We start from the raw sequence: 17,636 nt of genomic DNA on the forward strand, positions 1-17,636 counted from the left end.
GTGAAAGGCAAGAAAATGTATTACGATTCACCAGAAAAAGAGAGAAAAACATGGTTAGGAAGAATCAAGAAGTGGTTTACGGAGGACTAACCAGTCAAAACTGGGGAAGGACAGTTACTTCCTCCACTGAAAACCCCTGCATCCTTTATGATTGCGAAATATGGGTATCATACTTGTATTTGGTTAGATAACTGGGTGAGATATACGAAGGAAAACGGAGTATTAGCTTTTCCAGAGCATGGTTCATTTAATTTGGCTGTTTTGAGAAATTTGAGAGAGAAAATGATGAATTTAGAACCAAGACCTAGACCAACGCAGTTTGAGGCTTTGACGGAATGGGAAGACGAAATGCATGAACGAGAGAGACAAAGAAATAGTAGAGGATATAGGTACCTGTTTGGAAGAACATACGGACATGAAACGCATAATGATCGAATGAGAAGATGGCGGGATGCGAGTATGACTGAGGGTGTGTTCCCTGTAAGAACTGTAGGAGAGAATGAAGGATGAAAGTGTGTAGAAAAGAGACATAATGTGGAGTCGAGAGGGTATGGAGTGAATGAGTCCGAGGATGATGTTCTTGATGATATGTTCCACCACCGTATCGACCAGAACCAGAAATATTAACTCCAAGTGCCCCAATCAGGGAAACGATGCGAATTATAAAATCGGAACCAGAATCAATAAGTTTGGGTAAAAACAGTGCTACTAGAGAAGTAGAAAAAAGATCAGAAGAAAGAACAGATGGCGAAAATTCTGTAGAATTAGCGAAAACGACCCTGGAATTAACTGAGAAAATAAGAGAATTGACCAAGAATCTAGAAGCGGTAACAGTTCCAGTAACAATAGGTCCAGTAATGCCTATTTTTGACAAACAGAAGGACAGTGAGCATTGTTTGACAGTCCCTTACAGAAGTAATAAACCAGTAGAACAACCAAGAGTGAGTCAGAATGAGAATCCATGGAGGCAGACTATGAGTGTAATGGAACCGAATTTTACAAATAATCCATTTATAGATCAGAATTGTGCAGAGAGACGTATGACAATGTTAGAGACAGTGTCAGAAACACAAAAAGATTTTGGACACGGAAGTGTAGAAAAACCAGTAGGACCATCGACAGAAGAGCTAAGTGAATGGTTAAGGAGCTTGCAGAGGAAAGACAAAGAATCCCAATCAATTGATGTGGCCAAGTTACGAATGGTATTGGAAGAATTAATAGTAGGGACTATCCCGACAGAAAAATTGAAAACCTATCAGGATGAAGAATTATTATTTTTGTGCAAGAGTGTGACCTGGAGAGCAAAAAACTTACATGAAAGGTTAGAAGAAGTAGCAAATGAGATAGGCATTGATATTGAAAAAGTAAAAGCCTTACAGAAACCATATAGAGTAGATTTAACTGAAAAGGACATTGAGAATATGAACACCACAGGACGAATAGGTCAAATTAAGGACATAATCAATTTGCTGAGAAAATGGGGAGACATGGATAAATGGAGAAGCAGGTGGTATAGAAAACGTGATGATACCTCAGATAAGACATTTTCAGCATTTCCTGTATAAGAACAGGAGAAGGTAGTGACAGAATGCCCTATGAGAGAGATTCCAGGAGGAGGATATGTACATGTCCCATGGACAAGACAGGATATTTTGTCTTTTACGAATGATTTCCCTCGACTACGTGAGAAGCCCGTTGAGTGGTACAGGCAGGTAGACAGATTTGTGAAATTGTCTAAAATATTATGGATTGATTTGAATAGTCTGTTTGACATAATTGTACCAGCAGATCTATGGACAGAGTGCAAACTTATGATTAATTGGCCAACCCAGGAATATCCTAGGGATCCTAAAACAGGAGCTCCAGATCCCGAGGTGATGAAGAAATATTAGCAGGTTATGGTATTTTTTAAAAACAAAGTGCCCCCTAAAGAGACAGATTGGGTAAAGATTGATCGAACACACCAGGAAAGTAAAGAGTCAGTACATGCATATTACGAGAGGCTAATATTAGCTTTTAAGCAGTTTAGCGGAGATGAGAATCTGAGTGAAAAGGATTTGAGTCATTTTGTATACAGATTTGTATATGGTTTACGTCCAGAAATTGGTGAAATGATTAAACAGCATACGGTAGATTGGCAAAACAAGAAGATAGATGAAGTATTGAGACATGCTAAATACTTCAGTGATGAAATTGAAGCAAAACAGCGGAAGCTAAAAGAGAAGGCAATGTGGGTACAGGTAAAGGTAGCGGAGAGACACGAAGCACAATTGGTGGAACAAGCAGGGTCAAAACCGAAATTTAATCCTGGGAAGTATAAAGGGAATATTGAAGAAGCTAAAAAGAAATTTCTGTGTCATATTTGCGGCAGGCTAGGGCATTGGAAATCCGAGTGTAAGTTTCCCCCGAGTACTAATAATGAAAATCCATCATTGAACCCACAGGTGCAGCATGAGGTGAGTGGTCAACTGCAGCAACAGCAGCAAGTTGTTCCCCCACAGAATCAGGTGCCAAAACCGCCTTTTCCACAGAGCAGAAACACACAGAAGTATAGTAGTGAATTGGGATTCTACAATGAAGAACAGATAAATAAGCTGCCACACGCTAGCGCTGTCTCGCAGTATTGGCTGCAACGCGATGAGAGTGACTCAGAAGAGAGCTATTGACGGTGCCGAAGGGAGGAAGAAGAGTGCGTACTTGGCACAACTCTAGAAGTAGACCAGACAGGACCATTTGTAGATGGGAAGGTTAATGATGAAAATATTACTTTCCTAGTGGATACTGGTGCTACTAGATCAACTGTTAGATTAGCTGATGTTAAGAATCTTCCTCTCTCGGATGAAACGATCCAAGTAGTTGGTGTGTCCAACAGACAGATTAAAACATATCTTACAGACCCAGTGAAAGTTAGCATAGGGAAATTTTCAGAAATGCACTGCTTTGTGGTGTGTGACACCAGTCCTGTGAATTTATTAGGTAGGGACCTGTTGTGCAAAATGAAGTGCACTATATTTTGTACTCCGGATGGAATAGCTTTTGAAACACCAGATGATGATGTATTGTATAAATTGACCATAGCTAACAGAGAAAATGAAGTTACTGAAACACATGCTGTATTCAACCCTGATGAATTACCTAAAGAATTGAGACAATCTGTAAAAGCAGAAGTTTGGGATTTCACTGGAGAAGATGTAGGGCTAATGAGAAATGTAGATCCAATTAAAATAACAGTAAAGGAAGGAGTAACATATCCAAATGTTCCGCAATACAAATTGACACCTGAAATAATTGAAGGTGTAACTCCAGAAAATGATCAGGCAAGGAATTTTGAGAGAAATAATGAGTAGTCCATGTAATTCACCGTTAATGGGACTGAAAAAGCCTAATGGGAAATTCAGGATAGTGCAAGATCTGAGAAAGGTGAATACAATTGTGGTATCATGTTGTCCCATTGTACCAAATCCATCAGTGATTTTATATCAGATTCCCCATGATGCAGAATGGCATACAGTGATTGATCTGTGTCATGCTTTCTTTTCCATCCCATTGCACCACGACAGTCAGCACATTTTTGCATTTCGTATTGGTGAGCGTATTTTGGCATGGTGCCGAATCCCACAGGGGTATACAGAAAGCCCCTCAATATTCAATCAGCTATTAAAGAAGTCTTTGGAGAGTCTAGAAATGCCAGAGAGCTCTGTATTAGTCCAATACATTGACGACCTTTTGGTGGCGTCAAAAACACGTGAAGCTTGTGAGGTAGACACGATTGCCTTGCTGAATCACTTGGCAGATGGAGGACTTAAAGTGTCACCAGCGAAACTACAGTTTTGCAAGAAGGAAGTACAGTATTTGGGACATAACATTGAGAAAGGACTAAGGAAAATAACCATAGACAGAATCAGTAAATAAAAGGAATGAGAGCTCCCATGACTCAAAGAGAAGTGAGAATGTTTTTAAGAATGGTTGGATATTGTCGTCAGTGGATCAGCAACTTTTCCTTCATCGCAAAACCTTTGGTGCGATTAACGAGAAGTGATGTGAAAGATCCCATTGAATTAAACAAGGAGAAATTGGCAGCATTCAGAAAATTGAGAGATGGTTTGTGTGAAGCACCTGCATTAGGTATGCCTGGCTATGAGAAAGAATTTGAGTTGTATTGCAGTGAGAGAAATGGATGTGCCGTTTCTGTGTTGATCCAGAAGCATGGAAAACTGAGAAGACCAATTGCATATTTTTCATCGATGCTTGATCCAGTAGCTGTAGCTTTACCTGGATGTTTGAAGGCGGTGGCTGCAACATGTCGAAGTTTGGAGCAGAGTGAAGGAATTGTGATGGGATATCCATTGAAAGTGTCTGTACCTCATGATGTAGCGATTCTGTTAACGAGGAATCATACTCAGTATATAACACACAGTCGGCTGACTAAATATGAGAAGGTCATATTGGGTGCAACTAATGTGAGTCTTGCAAGATGTTTGAATGTGAATCCTGCAACTTTGTTGCCTGATGCTGAGATTTTGGAAGTAAAAGATGAGGTAGATCATGATTGTTTGGATGTACTTGATTTTTGTACAAAACCACGACCAGATATAAAAGATGTACCTTTGCCAGAAAGTGATTTTGTGATGTTCGTTGATGGGTCATGTTTGAGAACAGATGAAGGAGTGCTGCGTGCAGCGTATGCAGTATGCACAGTCGCAGCAGTAATAGAAGCGCCCTATCTGAAAGGAGTAAAATCAGCCCAAGTAGCAGAACTTGTGGCTTTGACTAGAGCATGCAAGATTGAGAAGAGTGTGAGAGTGACTGTGATAACTGACAGCCAGTATGGCTTTGGAGTGGTCCATGACTTTGGCCAACTATGGCTACAAAGAGGTTTCCTGACCTCAAGTGGAACTCCTATTAAGATTGCAGAAGTGGTTGGAAAGTTGCTTGAGGCGATACAGCTGCCTAGACAATTGGCTGTTGTAAAATGTGCTGCTTATAGTCAAGGTGGTGATTATATCGCCATCGCCACAGGAAACAGGTACGCCAATGACATGGCACAGTATTGTGCACAAAATCAGAATTCGGTCAATCGGGCTAAGGAAAGAGAAATGTCTTCTTGCTCATTAATGTTTACTAACATTGTTGGAACTTGGGAAGAGGTAAGGCAGTTGCAAGAAGAGGCAGGAGATGAGGAAATGAGACAGTGGGTAAAAGCAGGATGTGCCCCAAGGGAAAAGAATCATGTGTGGATCTATCGAGATGGAAGACCAGTTATGCCTGACAGCATGATGTCTACCATGGCACGGATGTATCATGGCCAGGGACATATAGGGAGAGATGCCATGATCAGGTCATTTAAGCAGACCTGGTACAATGCAAAATTCAGACTTGTAGCAGAAAGTCTTTGTCAAAGATGCCTAATATGCCAGCAATACAATCCTGGGAGAAAGACAGTAGTGAGTCTGGGAACGATAGGTCGAGAAGGAGGGCCTTTCACCAGAATGCAAGTAGATTTCATTGAGATGCCTCCCTGTAACAGACTGAGGTATGTTTTGGTTGTGGTCTGCCTATTCTCTAGGTGGGTGGATGGGGATTTAAAGGTGGTAAAGATCCAGTCTTTCCTGGACTATATTTTATTTGTGGGAACAGGGTATATTATTGTTTGCCAGACCACTGGTATGGCACATGTTACGTAGGCCTGGTCTTTCTGAAAAATTTTCATATGGATAGAGGAGAAAATGGTGTACATAGCTTAAGTAATCATTTAGCGCGGAGTAAGAGAGAATTCTGGGCAGAAATTGTAGGTGACATTTTTGACGCATTGATACCAGCAGTGGGAATAACTCTGAATGCAAACAAAATTAGAAAATTATCAACAGTAGTGGATCGCTTGTCAACAAGCACCGCTGGAGGATTTTTATTGGTAAACACTGAAATGGTTGCCATGCGTGCTATGGTAATGCAAAATAGACTTGCCCTTGATATATTATTGGCAAAAGAGGGTGGAGTCTGTTGAATGCTGAAGGTTCAACATTTTTGTACTTACATTCCTGACGAAAGCAAACATCTGAAAATTTATATCAAGAATATTACCGAATTGCATGATGAATTAGTACCACTGGAGGTTGAAGGTGTTTGGGAAAAGATTGGAAAGAAAATAGCTGCTTAGTAAGTAAGTATAAACCCGCTTAAGTGTTGCTTATTGCTAGATAAATACACACACATATGGGTATTAGTGAGGGAATAACATTCGTTTAGTCATTTCTATGTATTGATTACGTTTTGTGTTTCTTTTGCTTAAGTTAACCATTTGGGCCTATCGAAAGATGGCTGCCTTTGGGGCCTAACCCGACTGCAGACGCTGAACAAGGCTTAGGTGAAGTGTGCCTGCGCTGACGCCAGCTACAGTGGCCTCGTCATGACCCTAACCAGACTGTACCCTTCAAGGTTGCCCTGGGACACAAGCCAGCTTTTCTGAAAGAACAATAATGTGCTTCTAAAAACCGGAACAATCAAGTATAATGACCTCAGAGACTTTATTTTGGTGGGAATCCTGTCAGACGATTTCAATTGACCAATCAGAACATTTGAAGACCCGTTTTTTATACAAATTGTCAATGATTTTTACTATAAATTATGGTAGAATAGAGAGGTTGGTGCGGGTTCGTTTCTGGCCTTTCTCGATTTCCTGACGTTATGCTGACGGAGAGGACGGTGACACTGCAGGACAGCTGTTTGCCTGAATCTTTGACGGACTGAATGAATGCCCAAACTCCTGATGAACTGAACTTACTAAATTTGATGGGCATAGATTTGCGAGGCTGCCAGATTGACATAGAGGACGACAATTAGCCAGAATAGGTAAATATGAATGGCAACTTGATCAAATGAACGATTTAATTTGCAATATTAATATAAAGATTGAAATTGAATATCTACAGAAATGAGTTAGGTTGTTTATTCATTGGAAATGTGTTAATGGAAAGGTTAATTAGAGAATTAGAGCTATATCAGCAACTAACTGATCCATCCCGATTTATGAGAGGAATACAAAGGTTGAAGTTCAGGGCCTAATGAGTATCAGAAGGTTGCGTAGATTTGTCACTCATTAGGGTAAAGTGGTATTTCCTTCTCATGCCAGCGTTTGGAAGATAATCGCCTCCCACACGGATTAATGGTGAGTGAATGTTGGTGTTATGGGCCCCACCAGCGCATGTATGGATAATGTGTGTATGTGAGATCTTTGGTCTGTGACAGAGGGAGGGATTTTCCACTCCACGCTGGAGCAGGGGTAGGGGAAGCACTGTTTATTAGGCAATGGATCTACGGAGATTCCTCCTCCTCTCTGGTGGACTTATAGGCATGTATATGCTTGAAAGTCAAGGGAGGGTTCCCATGGGTGGGAGAGGGTGGATAGAGGAGGGAGGCAGGGCACAGGGTGGGGAGCAGTGGGGAAAAAAATAAGTCCTCAGTATCTGTATTAACATCTTTCCTGTCTTGGGCCATCACTGGAAATACGTTTTTTTAGAGATGGGGGAATGACAATACATTACAGGTGTTGACCTGGAATGTGAATGGTCTTAGATCAAAAAGCAGGAAAAGGTTGAAGATTAAATATGTAGATGATTTTAAAGTCCAGGCAGTCATCTTACAAGAGACCCATTTAACCGCAAGTGAAAGTAAAGAACTTTTTAGAAAAGTAAGATGGATTGAGAGTTACGCTGCCTCTGATCAAGTAGAATATTGTAAAGGGGTAGCGGTATTGATTAGGAGGGGTTTTGAAATTGAGCTGATCTTTGCTAAAACAGATAGCTCTGGGAGGTGGGTTTTAGCAACTCTTAGATGTTCAGGTACAGAATTTGCCTGTGTGGCTTTCCATGGCCCCAATGTGGAAGATCCTCAGCATATAATAGATTTACAACTGACACTTGCGGGGGTAACAACCCCCATAATTATTGGGGGTAATTTCAACACCTTACTGGATCCAACTTTAGATAGAGCCACTAGTAGGGGGGGCAGGCTGAAGCACAAAGGACAAGGCAGACTTTGAAACATATGCTATACAAAATGGGCTTCATCGATACATGGAGATATATAAGGGGGCAAAAATGGGGATACACTCTCTATAGCAAAAAATATAACCATTTCTCCAGGCCAGACTACTTTATAGTGGATAGAGTCTGGGCAGGCAGACTGAGAGAGGTTAATATGCTGCCAGGACATATATCAGATCACGCTGCGGTTTGTGTAACAATAACCGGATTAAGAGCAAGCCATAATGTGATATGGAATTTGAAAAGATACTTTTTATTGGACTTAGAGGTGTCTACTCCCTTGGGAAAAAGAATAAAATAGTTTTTCTTAGATAACGCTCACTCAGCTCCCATAGGAGCAATTTGGGATACCTTTAAAGCATATACACAAGGGGTTTTACAAAGCCAGGCCACCTATAAGAACAAGCTTGGAAGAGTAGAATCGAAAAGTTTGGAGGAAAAAGTCAGGATGCTCGATGGTAAATTACAGCAAATGTCAGGGTCTAACCAAGATGTAGTGAACATAACGAAGCAGCTGGAAGAGGCAAGATTAAAGTATAAGATCAATTTACAGGCAAAGAGTCGTGAAAAGTGGGCAGTGGGGCGCATGCAACAATTCGAGTATGGAGAGAAGGCAGGAGCTTTGTTAGCATGGAAGTCAAGGGCTGAGAGATCATGTAACTATATTGGGGAATTAATTATCAACCTCCAGGGTGAGATCTCAAATAAGGAAGAGGAGATGCAGAATAGCCTGGTCTCACTTTTCTATGAATTATATACGGAGGAAGTATGATCAGATAAAGGGGCCTTTAAGCTGTGGTTAGATCAGTTAGGACTTCCAGTGCTTACAGTGGAGGGTAGGAAGATAATGGATGCCCCAATCACAGAGGGAGAGATAAGAGAGCAGCTTTTGCATCTAAAGAACGGGAAGGCAGCAAGTCCGGACTCATTGCTGGTTGAGCTGTATAAATTAATCACTGATGAAATGGTTCCGGAAATGGAATTATTGTTCAATTCAATCTACAAGGGGGAAGAGCAGATTCCAAGTTCATGGAGGGAAGCTACAATAACGTTGATCTTAAAACCTGCAAAGGACCCAAGGAGAGCCGATTCATATCTGAGAATGTTGTTACTTGGGAACACCTACCATAACACCCATAGCACACCTCCCCATCGCAATGTGAGGCAACACAGCAACTTGCTCTGCACTGCCTCGCACCATATCTACAAGACTATGAAAACCATGCAGGGTGGGTTTATGCTGCCTCGTAGATATAGATTTGCAGTGTGCGATACCACAACGTCATTGAAAGTGATGCCCCGGTGATGCACAGGGCTCATTTCAGGGCTCATAAATGAGCCCTAACGTCTCCTTGCTTATGCCTAGCAAACAGTGACTGAAACTGCACTTCAATGGCCAGGTAGCTCACTCTTTCTTTGCCTACTTCAGGGACACAAGTCAAAAATCTCCCGAGTGCAAAGGGGTTTCACCTACAACTCGCCCCTTCCAAATGCTGAATTCAGTATCCAATCGAAATTCCATTTTAAGAGTAGCTGAAACGTAAATTAATCTATTATAAATTGGGTAATTTTTCTAGTATTCACAGACTGTGAGGTTTATTTTACTAAGAGTAATTTTACGACTGCAAAGACTCCACACTCATGGCGGGGACTCTGCACATAAAAAGATGGGCCTATTTCTATCAGTAAAAACAATCTTGTAGTTTGTAAATGTTAAACAAATAGTAAACTTACAACAAAAGTATAAATTCACTATTGTAAAGCAGGCCCATTTGTGTCTTTTTGCTCACTAAGGGGCATATTATCAAGAAACGGGGTTAAAATTATCGCTGCTTTAGCGGCAGAAAACTGCCGCTAAAGCGGCGATAATGGGCTTGATAATATGCCCTTGAGAATGTTATGTTAGGTCAATTTATAACGCGCACAGATACTCAGCAGAGTGCCCCGGCGCGAACTTTGAAAAGGGGCCTTAGGCTAAGACTATATCCAAAAAGATGAGTTTTTAATTTCTTTTTAAAGATCACAGGATCATGAGTGTAACGAAGCGCTAAAGGAAGAGCATTCCAGGCCAGAGCGGCCTTGCGCACAAAAGAGCTCCCACCCAGCCTCTGACGTGAAAATCTAGGTGTTAACATCAAAAATTGGGAGGAGGACCGCAGCTGTCTCAAGAGGACATAGAAGCAAGCCTCTTCTGAAGATATAAAGGGCCTAGGCCATACAGGGCCCTATGGGCAATGGCCAGAGTTTTGAATCTTATACGTGCCTCCACCGGGAGCCAATGTAAGGAGCGCAGATGAGCCCGCATGCTACACCTACGGGATATACCCAGCAAGAGTCTGATGGCCGAATTTTGGATGACCTGTAATTTATTCAAGAGGTAGACCGGAATGCCCACGTAAAGAGCATTGGCATAATCAAGTCGAGACAATATCAGGGCCGAACTTGGAAGGAAGGGTAAGAATTTCCTCAGAGCTTTCAAAATACCAAAGCAAGATCCGACTAGCTTTTTAACCTGGGTAGAGAATGACAGATTCTCATTTAACTAAACCCCAAGGTTTTTTACAGCAGTGTCCTTTGCTTTGGGCAGAGGAAAGCCAAGGGGCCAAAGACTCTCTCGAAAGTTGTCAGGAAAGACACCGTACCTCCGATTTCTCTTCATTACATTTAAGCTGTGTTCTGGTGTCAACATGGGCTTCTATTGGAATTCTCTGCGGCATATTATAAAGCCCATTATCGCCGCTTTAGCGGCAGCATTATGCCGCTAAAGCAGCGATCATTTTAACGCCGTGCTTGATAATATGCCCCTTAATATTGTTCAATGAAATTATGTTGCTTTTTCATTAAAATTGTTTATATTGCTTAAATGTAACATACACTGCTTTGGGGAACTTGCACCATAACTGCGAGGTTTTGAGTAGAGTTTATTTTCGACTGGTGCTAACACCTAACCAGGCTTTGTTTAGTACATTGTTAAGGGTCCTGCCTTCTCAAATTATGAACCAGTTTTCTGAAAAGACTCCATTGAACTCTGTGACAGCAGCAATATGGCCAGTGAGAGAATTATACACAAAGCAACCTATTGTTTTCTTGCAGCAGTGCCCTTTAGCAGAGTGCACCCATGTCCTCACCTGCCAGGGTTGGAAGTTTTGAGAATCTGCACATGAGCGGTTATTGAAAGGTCCTTCATTTGGCTTGCAGGACATCAGATCATCCAAGGCTTGCGCCATGGCGTATATAGCATTGAAAGCAGAATATGTAAATCTTGAATTAAACACTGAAGCGTCAAGGTCTTCAAGATGTTCAGTCCCAGTGCAGGGTCTTTTGCCAACTGCTTCTTTTACCATTCCTGTTATATTCAGCTCCCTGGTCCATGCACAGTTGAAGATGTGCTCCCAGAAATGTGTCATGAAAATGTCCCCAGTATTCTTAAATGGATGTATTTCATAGAAGAATTCTTTAAATCCTGGAATTTTTCCGTTGTACACTGCTATACCCAGTGTGCCATTCAGAATTTCCCAAAAAGTTCTCACGGAAAATACTGAAGAAGGCACTATGCTTGTAGTACCAATCCATATTTTGTCTGAGATCCCCATAACAGATATTTCCTTTAGTATTGGAATAGCATGAGCTTCAAAGGTATACCAAACAATCACTTTGGCTGTGGATCTGTGCAGTATGCCTGTGATGTGGTCAACAGAAGCTTTGTAGGCATCTGTCGGCAGGATCTCAAAAAACTCAACACATATTCCATTTTTTTCTGCCTCTTGCTTCAGAATCTGGCTTTCATATAGACAAATATCATTATTGGAAATCAGGACTCCAATCCATGACCATCCAAAGTAAAGGAAAAGCTGCACGAGTGCCAGAGGCTGAGCATCAGTGCTAGTCACCGTCCGAAGGAAAGATGGAAATTGGATTTTGTCACTCAGGATGGGATGTGCTGCTGCATAGCTAATCTGTTTAAGAGAGAAAAGGTTCTGCAGTAATTTAAAAATTATTAAAACTGGGACCAAATTCCATAACCTGTGCACAGTTGCAACATATACAGCAAATGCTTTTGCATTGTTTTATCTCTTTTCCCAATAGTAAACAGATCAAAGATGGCATATGCCTACCACATCCATTATCTTAAGTGTAATATTTGTGCACAAAAACAATGGAAATTGTAAATGAGGATTCACATCTCAAAACAATACCTCTACTAGTTATGTGCCAATTAGCACCCATATCAGAGAGTTTTACACAGGTAACTACCATTAGGTGATAAGTGCCTGCACAAAACCTGGAGCCAAGACACAATCTAATGGTAAAATGTCAACTCATTTTATTTGCATCCATTATTTGTTGTACTTGTATATACAGGGATTGTATAGATTTATGATTTCATGTATCTAAGAGTTAAATAAAGAATATAAGATTGACATGAATACCAGATTGCTCTATTTCATATAATTGAAACAGCATTAAAAGTGCCAAATCACCAGGCTGTATTGCTTAATATTATTTAATGTCCTAAATTATGTTCTACACAGTAAAGCATTTTAATTTCCAGCTGCTTTATACCTTCCTGCAATTACTTCAAAATAATTTTGCACTAACATTCTGTAAGCTCGCCATTTGTAAAATGTCATTTTCATTGGTCAAACAGTGCAAAGGTCCTTTTAAGTCTGACCTAGTTTGAGCAATTCCATTAAACACAAAACAATATGCAAATACAGGTGGGATCTGAAACAGCCCCACTCAGCCTTTAGGTTATTCCATCAGTCCCTTTCCTGCTGCACAAGAGGTTTAACATTCATCCCCTTCAAACCTCGTTCACAATTTTGGATCAACGCATGAGACAGCATAGAAATAAACATGTACAGTGTATGATGTGAGAGGACTGGGAGTAAGTAGCTAGCTGTACTTCAGAGAGGTACAGGAATAGCTTACCGGTCATCATTAAAATGTTCCACCTGATGAACCTCACAGGTTAGCAATGTCAGTTAACTTTGTCATCAAGGAGATCAGAAGTCATTACATTGTGTTAAGCATATTGGGAGTACCTTTACATAGCAGTTGTATACATAAGGAGTGCCTTACTTTAAGCATCTAATGTACGTGTGTGTACGTATGTGATGTGGGCTCATGCATCTATAGGGTTACCAGAGATAGGAATTCCTTAGATGTTTGACCCTTAATGGCTTTGCTTCTATTTAACAGATCTCCACCAAAAAATTCTAGACCTATTCTTACTTCTACATTGACAGATGATGGAAAGTTTTGTGGTGATTGATCAAGCAAAGTGGAAAGAAAAAAAGGTTGTGTGAAAACAATCTTTGACCCCAATGCATTTTACAAATACTTTTTGTGTTGGATGTTGTAGCAAAATGGCTTGTAATGCCATTTTACAGGAATATACATTAGACTATGTAGATGATTCTGCTTCTTATTGCAAGTGAAGTTATAAAGTGGTTATGAAGTTATACATTTGAAAACCTTAGTGATGTATGTAGCACAATACCACGAAAAGATTGCAAATGTAAAATCTCAGATTTACTACATGACCAACTTTAAGACCCATTGATAGTCACATGTTCATGTAAACTAATAATCAAATACACAACAAATAGAATATATCTTAATCTACATAAGTTTCCTTTGCATGCTCTCTGAAACACCAAATAAAACTGTGCCCAGCAAACCACACAAAAACCATCTTCCTTAAGCACTCCTGTGCTACAAAATGGAAACATGACATAGAAGCGAGCTCCACAATCTACAATATAGAGGACATGATAATTGATCACTAAGAAAAAAATAATATGAACAACAATGATTGACTTTCATTAATTTTGGGCTTCATATGTAGCACAATACTATTAAAAGTAGAAAAGAAGCCGAAGAAATGAACTAGACTGCATATGTAAAGTTTCGGAATAACTATATGAAGAACAAAAAGTCACATTTATGGCCACATGGTTATGTAAACTAATAAACAAATAGATAACACAAACAATAGATAAAAAGAAAGAAGTCACAATAAATCTGATTGCCACTCCGTAGTCATAGTTAGGATTTCCAGAAAAAGGAATTCCTCAGATTATTGCTCCGTAATATCTTTCCGCCCGTTTGACGAATCGCCACATAACTTTACAGACCTATTGCCTTTTTTACATGTTGCGATATATGCACATTTTTGTGGTGAGTCATTAAGAGAGTGCAAAGACAAAATGTAGGGCCCCAAAACAAATTCTTCCACCAATGTGTTTTCCATAGACTGCTGTATTCAACATACCACAAAAATGGCTGAACATATTTACATGAAATTCGGCAGGATTATACATAATGGTACACAGATCATCTTTCCGGGGTACAGAAGGTAAGTAATGTAAGTATTTTTTAGGTTATAAGACAATTACATTTAGTGGTATATTTATAAGAATTGCCGCTAACCAGTGTGTGCTTTAGTTATTTTCTAAACGCTGCCTACTGCCGAAAACTATCACCCTGTTACCGGCGTAGGTACAATACGTCGCTACATGGCGATGGTATCAGCTAGCTGCGGTGAAAACTGCCCCCAACGCTAGCGTCAAGGTGATAAGAATGTTGACGCTAGTGAAAGAAAAGTGACGAAAAACTCATGTTAGTCATGCCAACGTCACTTTTCTGCCTCTAGAGGCACAAATAGCCTATAAGTCCACCTCAAATGATAAAAAGCAAATAAAAACAATGGAGTGCAGAATGGAGGAGCCAGGGCTAAGTTCAGCACAGGAAAACAACACCCCCAAGACTCCCAATAGCCAGGATGACCAGAAAGAGTCCCAGGGGAAGTGGAAATGCAGTTTCAAGGCTCCATTTATGTGAAGAGGTGCATCGCTGGTGAAAATCAGTGATGCAGCACTTTGCACAGCTCCATCCTTGAGACTCCATGGCAGCTGATGCCTGGAAGGGCCGATAGTCTCCGGGGCCTAGAGTCCTCGCTGGGCCTTGGTTCTTAGACCCAGAGTGGGCGGTGGCAGTGCTGTGGAGCCACTGTGGCCTGACGGTGGAAGTGGACCATGTCGGGGCCATGCCTGTGGGCTATGGCTGTAGACATTGGGGCGTTGTCAATTGCCCTTACCTGCTGGTGAAGTCTGGCAGGTCGCATGGAGACACGTTGCTGACCTGTGTGAGAAGACCGCCTGGTGCCCCTTGGAGCTGTGAATGGTAGAGGCGCTCCTGCAAACCAACGTAGGGAGATCTGCATCACAAAACACGTGCCACCACTACATTGGGGAGATGATCAATAGTGGGCCGTGCCTATCTGCATCAAAGGCCAGAGGATGTGGCACTGCCCAGACGCTGTGGAGTGTGAGGCCCCTGAGCTGTGCTGAACTTGTGTTGCAGGAGTGTTACTTTACGCCTAAAGAGATACTGTTGCATCACCTGCATCGGGAGCTTCCCCGGAGGGCGTGTGGGTGACTGCTGTACCCAGGTCTGTGAAATCCCACCTGGCTGATGCTCCTGCTGGCTGAGTCACAGATCTGGGGAGAGTGCACTGTGTCAATGTGTGGGTGAGGAGAAGGTGTTATGTGGAGCTGGGTAAGCCCGGGGGTCGAGTTGGGCCCAGGCCTAACACCTGTGGGAAGTGCGCACATGCCCTGAGCAATCCTTGTGCTATGGTTGACCTACAGCACCGAGGGCACAGCACAAGCATGGTGGAGGGACAACTAACTGGTTTAAGTCAATGAGATTGTCCCTTGGTGGCAGCAGGTGGCAGGGGCAGGGGTGCCTTTTCGGGTCCAGGCACTTGGGTATGCAGCTTGTTCTGCCGTTACTCGCTGGGAAACTGGGGAACACAGAATCTGGTCGCCACTGTTAGATCCTAAGAAGTAACCGAATGGTGTTGCCTTTCCTCGTACCCTGTTGGTTTGCTTTATGGTGTAAAGGAAACTGTCCCTTAGTGCTCTTGCTCTTCCCACAGCGCACTACAATCTGGTAGCTGCTGCTGCTGTCCCCATCTGCTGCTGCTGGTTCCTCTGACCCGGAGCTCAGGTGTTCGAACCCCTCCTCCACCTGCAGGTTCCTGCCTGCGCCTCATCCCTAGTGGGCAGCGTAGACCTGGAACACCCTGCTCCTTCACCTTAGGCAATACGCGTTGCAGACCTAATTCAGGAAGGACCTCAAGACCTGGCTCTTCAAATGATCCTCCACCCAGTCCGACCAGCAACCCCCCTTTCCCAGCACCTTGAGATCCTCACAGGTGAGTAGCCACGCTATATAAGTCCCAGAATGATTGATTGATTTCCCTCTGTAACACCTGAACAACATTTCCTGGCTAACATACCCTGCTTGGAGGAGCGAGGCAAGCTGGCCACACTGCACTGCATGTCATACATAGTGCCTGGGCATCTGGCGCAATGATGGGCTCTCTGTACACAGGGGTGGCATTGACACCTGGCAGGTCCTCCATGTCAGTGGACCAAAAAGACTGGAGGTCACCGGGGCACATGACAGCAGACACTCTGGATGCCAAACTAGACTCTGAATGCGAGGCTGTGGAGAAAATAGGTACCTCCCTCGAACAAACACGCTCGTCCCTAGAGAGACGCATTGACAGAATCACAGTCTACTTCACCCTGGAGCACGCAGATCATCACAAGCTAACTGACAAGGTACATGACATTGAGCAAGAAGCGTCCAGAGTCCACCCCATTACCAGGAATGCCGCATTGGAGGTACAGCAGCTAATGGCACATATGAAGTCACTAGAAAGAAGAGGCAAGGATGCGGGGGACCACTTCCGGCAGAACAACGTGTTGGTGGTGGGACTGCCTGAGGGAGCAGAAGGAGCTGAGACATGGAGGTGTGATCTACTGCCAGAAGTGGCACTCTAACCATTCTTTGTTTTGGAGTGGTCCCATGGTCATGATTATCCAATGGAGGATGGGGGTGAAGGGGTTAGTCGAGCCAACTCATAGGGCTTCTTTTCCCTGTGTGTATGATGCGGTGACTGGAGAGAGAGTGGCGCCACCTTCATTAAGCAGTTGGCACCCGTTAGGGAACTAAAGGCCCCAGAATCCATTGGAACACATGGCTTGAATGAAGATCAGGCACAGCCCTGGTTGTGGTACTCTATAAAGCCCCTCTCCTTCCTGGGGCCTGACAATACTGGTATTTCCTGGCTGAAGATCCTGCCCACGGTAGTTTGCTCCCCTGCTGCTTTGGAGGCAGTCAGCGTTTACAGTGCGCTGGTTTCTCGTCCTCATCGGGTGAACAAGCTGCACTGGAGTTCATCGTCTCACACTGCCGTCAGCACTGGAGACCGCAGGTATTGTTGGCCCAAAGTTGGGAGCGAAGTGCAGGACCGCTCCTCCCGCAACAGTGACTGTGTATTGAAGCCTGACTCCATTGTTGGTTATAGCGGGTTAGCATGGGCGGTTTGCTGTACTCGCTGCGCTGTGCTTTTGTTCATAACAGCGGACGAGTACATTAGGTCGCTGTGATTCTAACAGCGTGTGCTTTCTGGCTATTGTACTTTGTGCCTCAGGCTGCGAGGCAGCAGTACCCCGGCTCTCACTTCCAAAGGAACTAGTATCCTCTTTCAGGATTTTGGCAGTATTTGGGGATCAC

General features: G+C 42.6%; 1 protein-coding gene across 1 annotated transcript in view; it reads right to left on the reverse strand.

Moving 5' to 3' along the window:
• Window positions 1-16,402, reverse strand: part of LOC146796853 (extracellular calcium-sensing receptor-like) — a 99,954-nt gene extending 83,552 nt beyond the window's left edge. The window contains exons 1-3 of the mRNA XM_085631390.1: window positions 16,351-16,402; window positions 13,727-13,800; window positions 11,171-11,998 (exon numbers count right to left, since the gene is read on the reverse strand). Of these exons, the coding sequence (XP_085487516.1) occupies window positions 11,171-11,998; window positions 13,727-13,800; window positions 16,351-16,402 (954 nt within the window). The remainder of the gene's footprint in view (window positions 1-11,170; window positions 11,999-13,726; window positions 13,801-16,350) is intronic.
• Window positions 16,403-17,636: the final 1,234 nt, after the last annotated feature.

The sequence above is a fragment of the Triturus cristatus genome, chromosome 10 (genome assembly GCF_964204655.1).
Source record: "Triturus cristatus chromosome 10, aTriCri1.1, whole genome shotgun sequence".
In the NCBI taxonomy this organism is placed as follows: domain Eukaryota; kingdom Metazoa; phylum Chordata; class Amphibia; order Caudata; family Salamandridae; genus Triturus; species Triturus cristatus.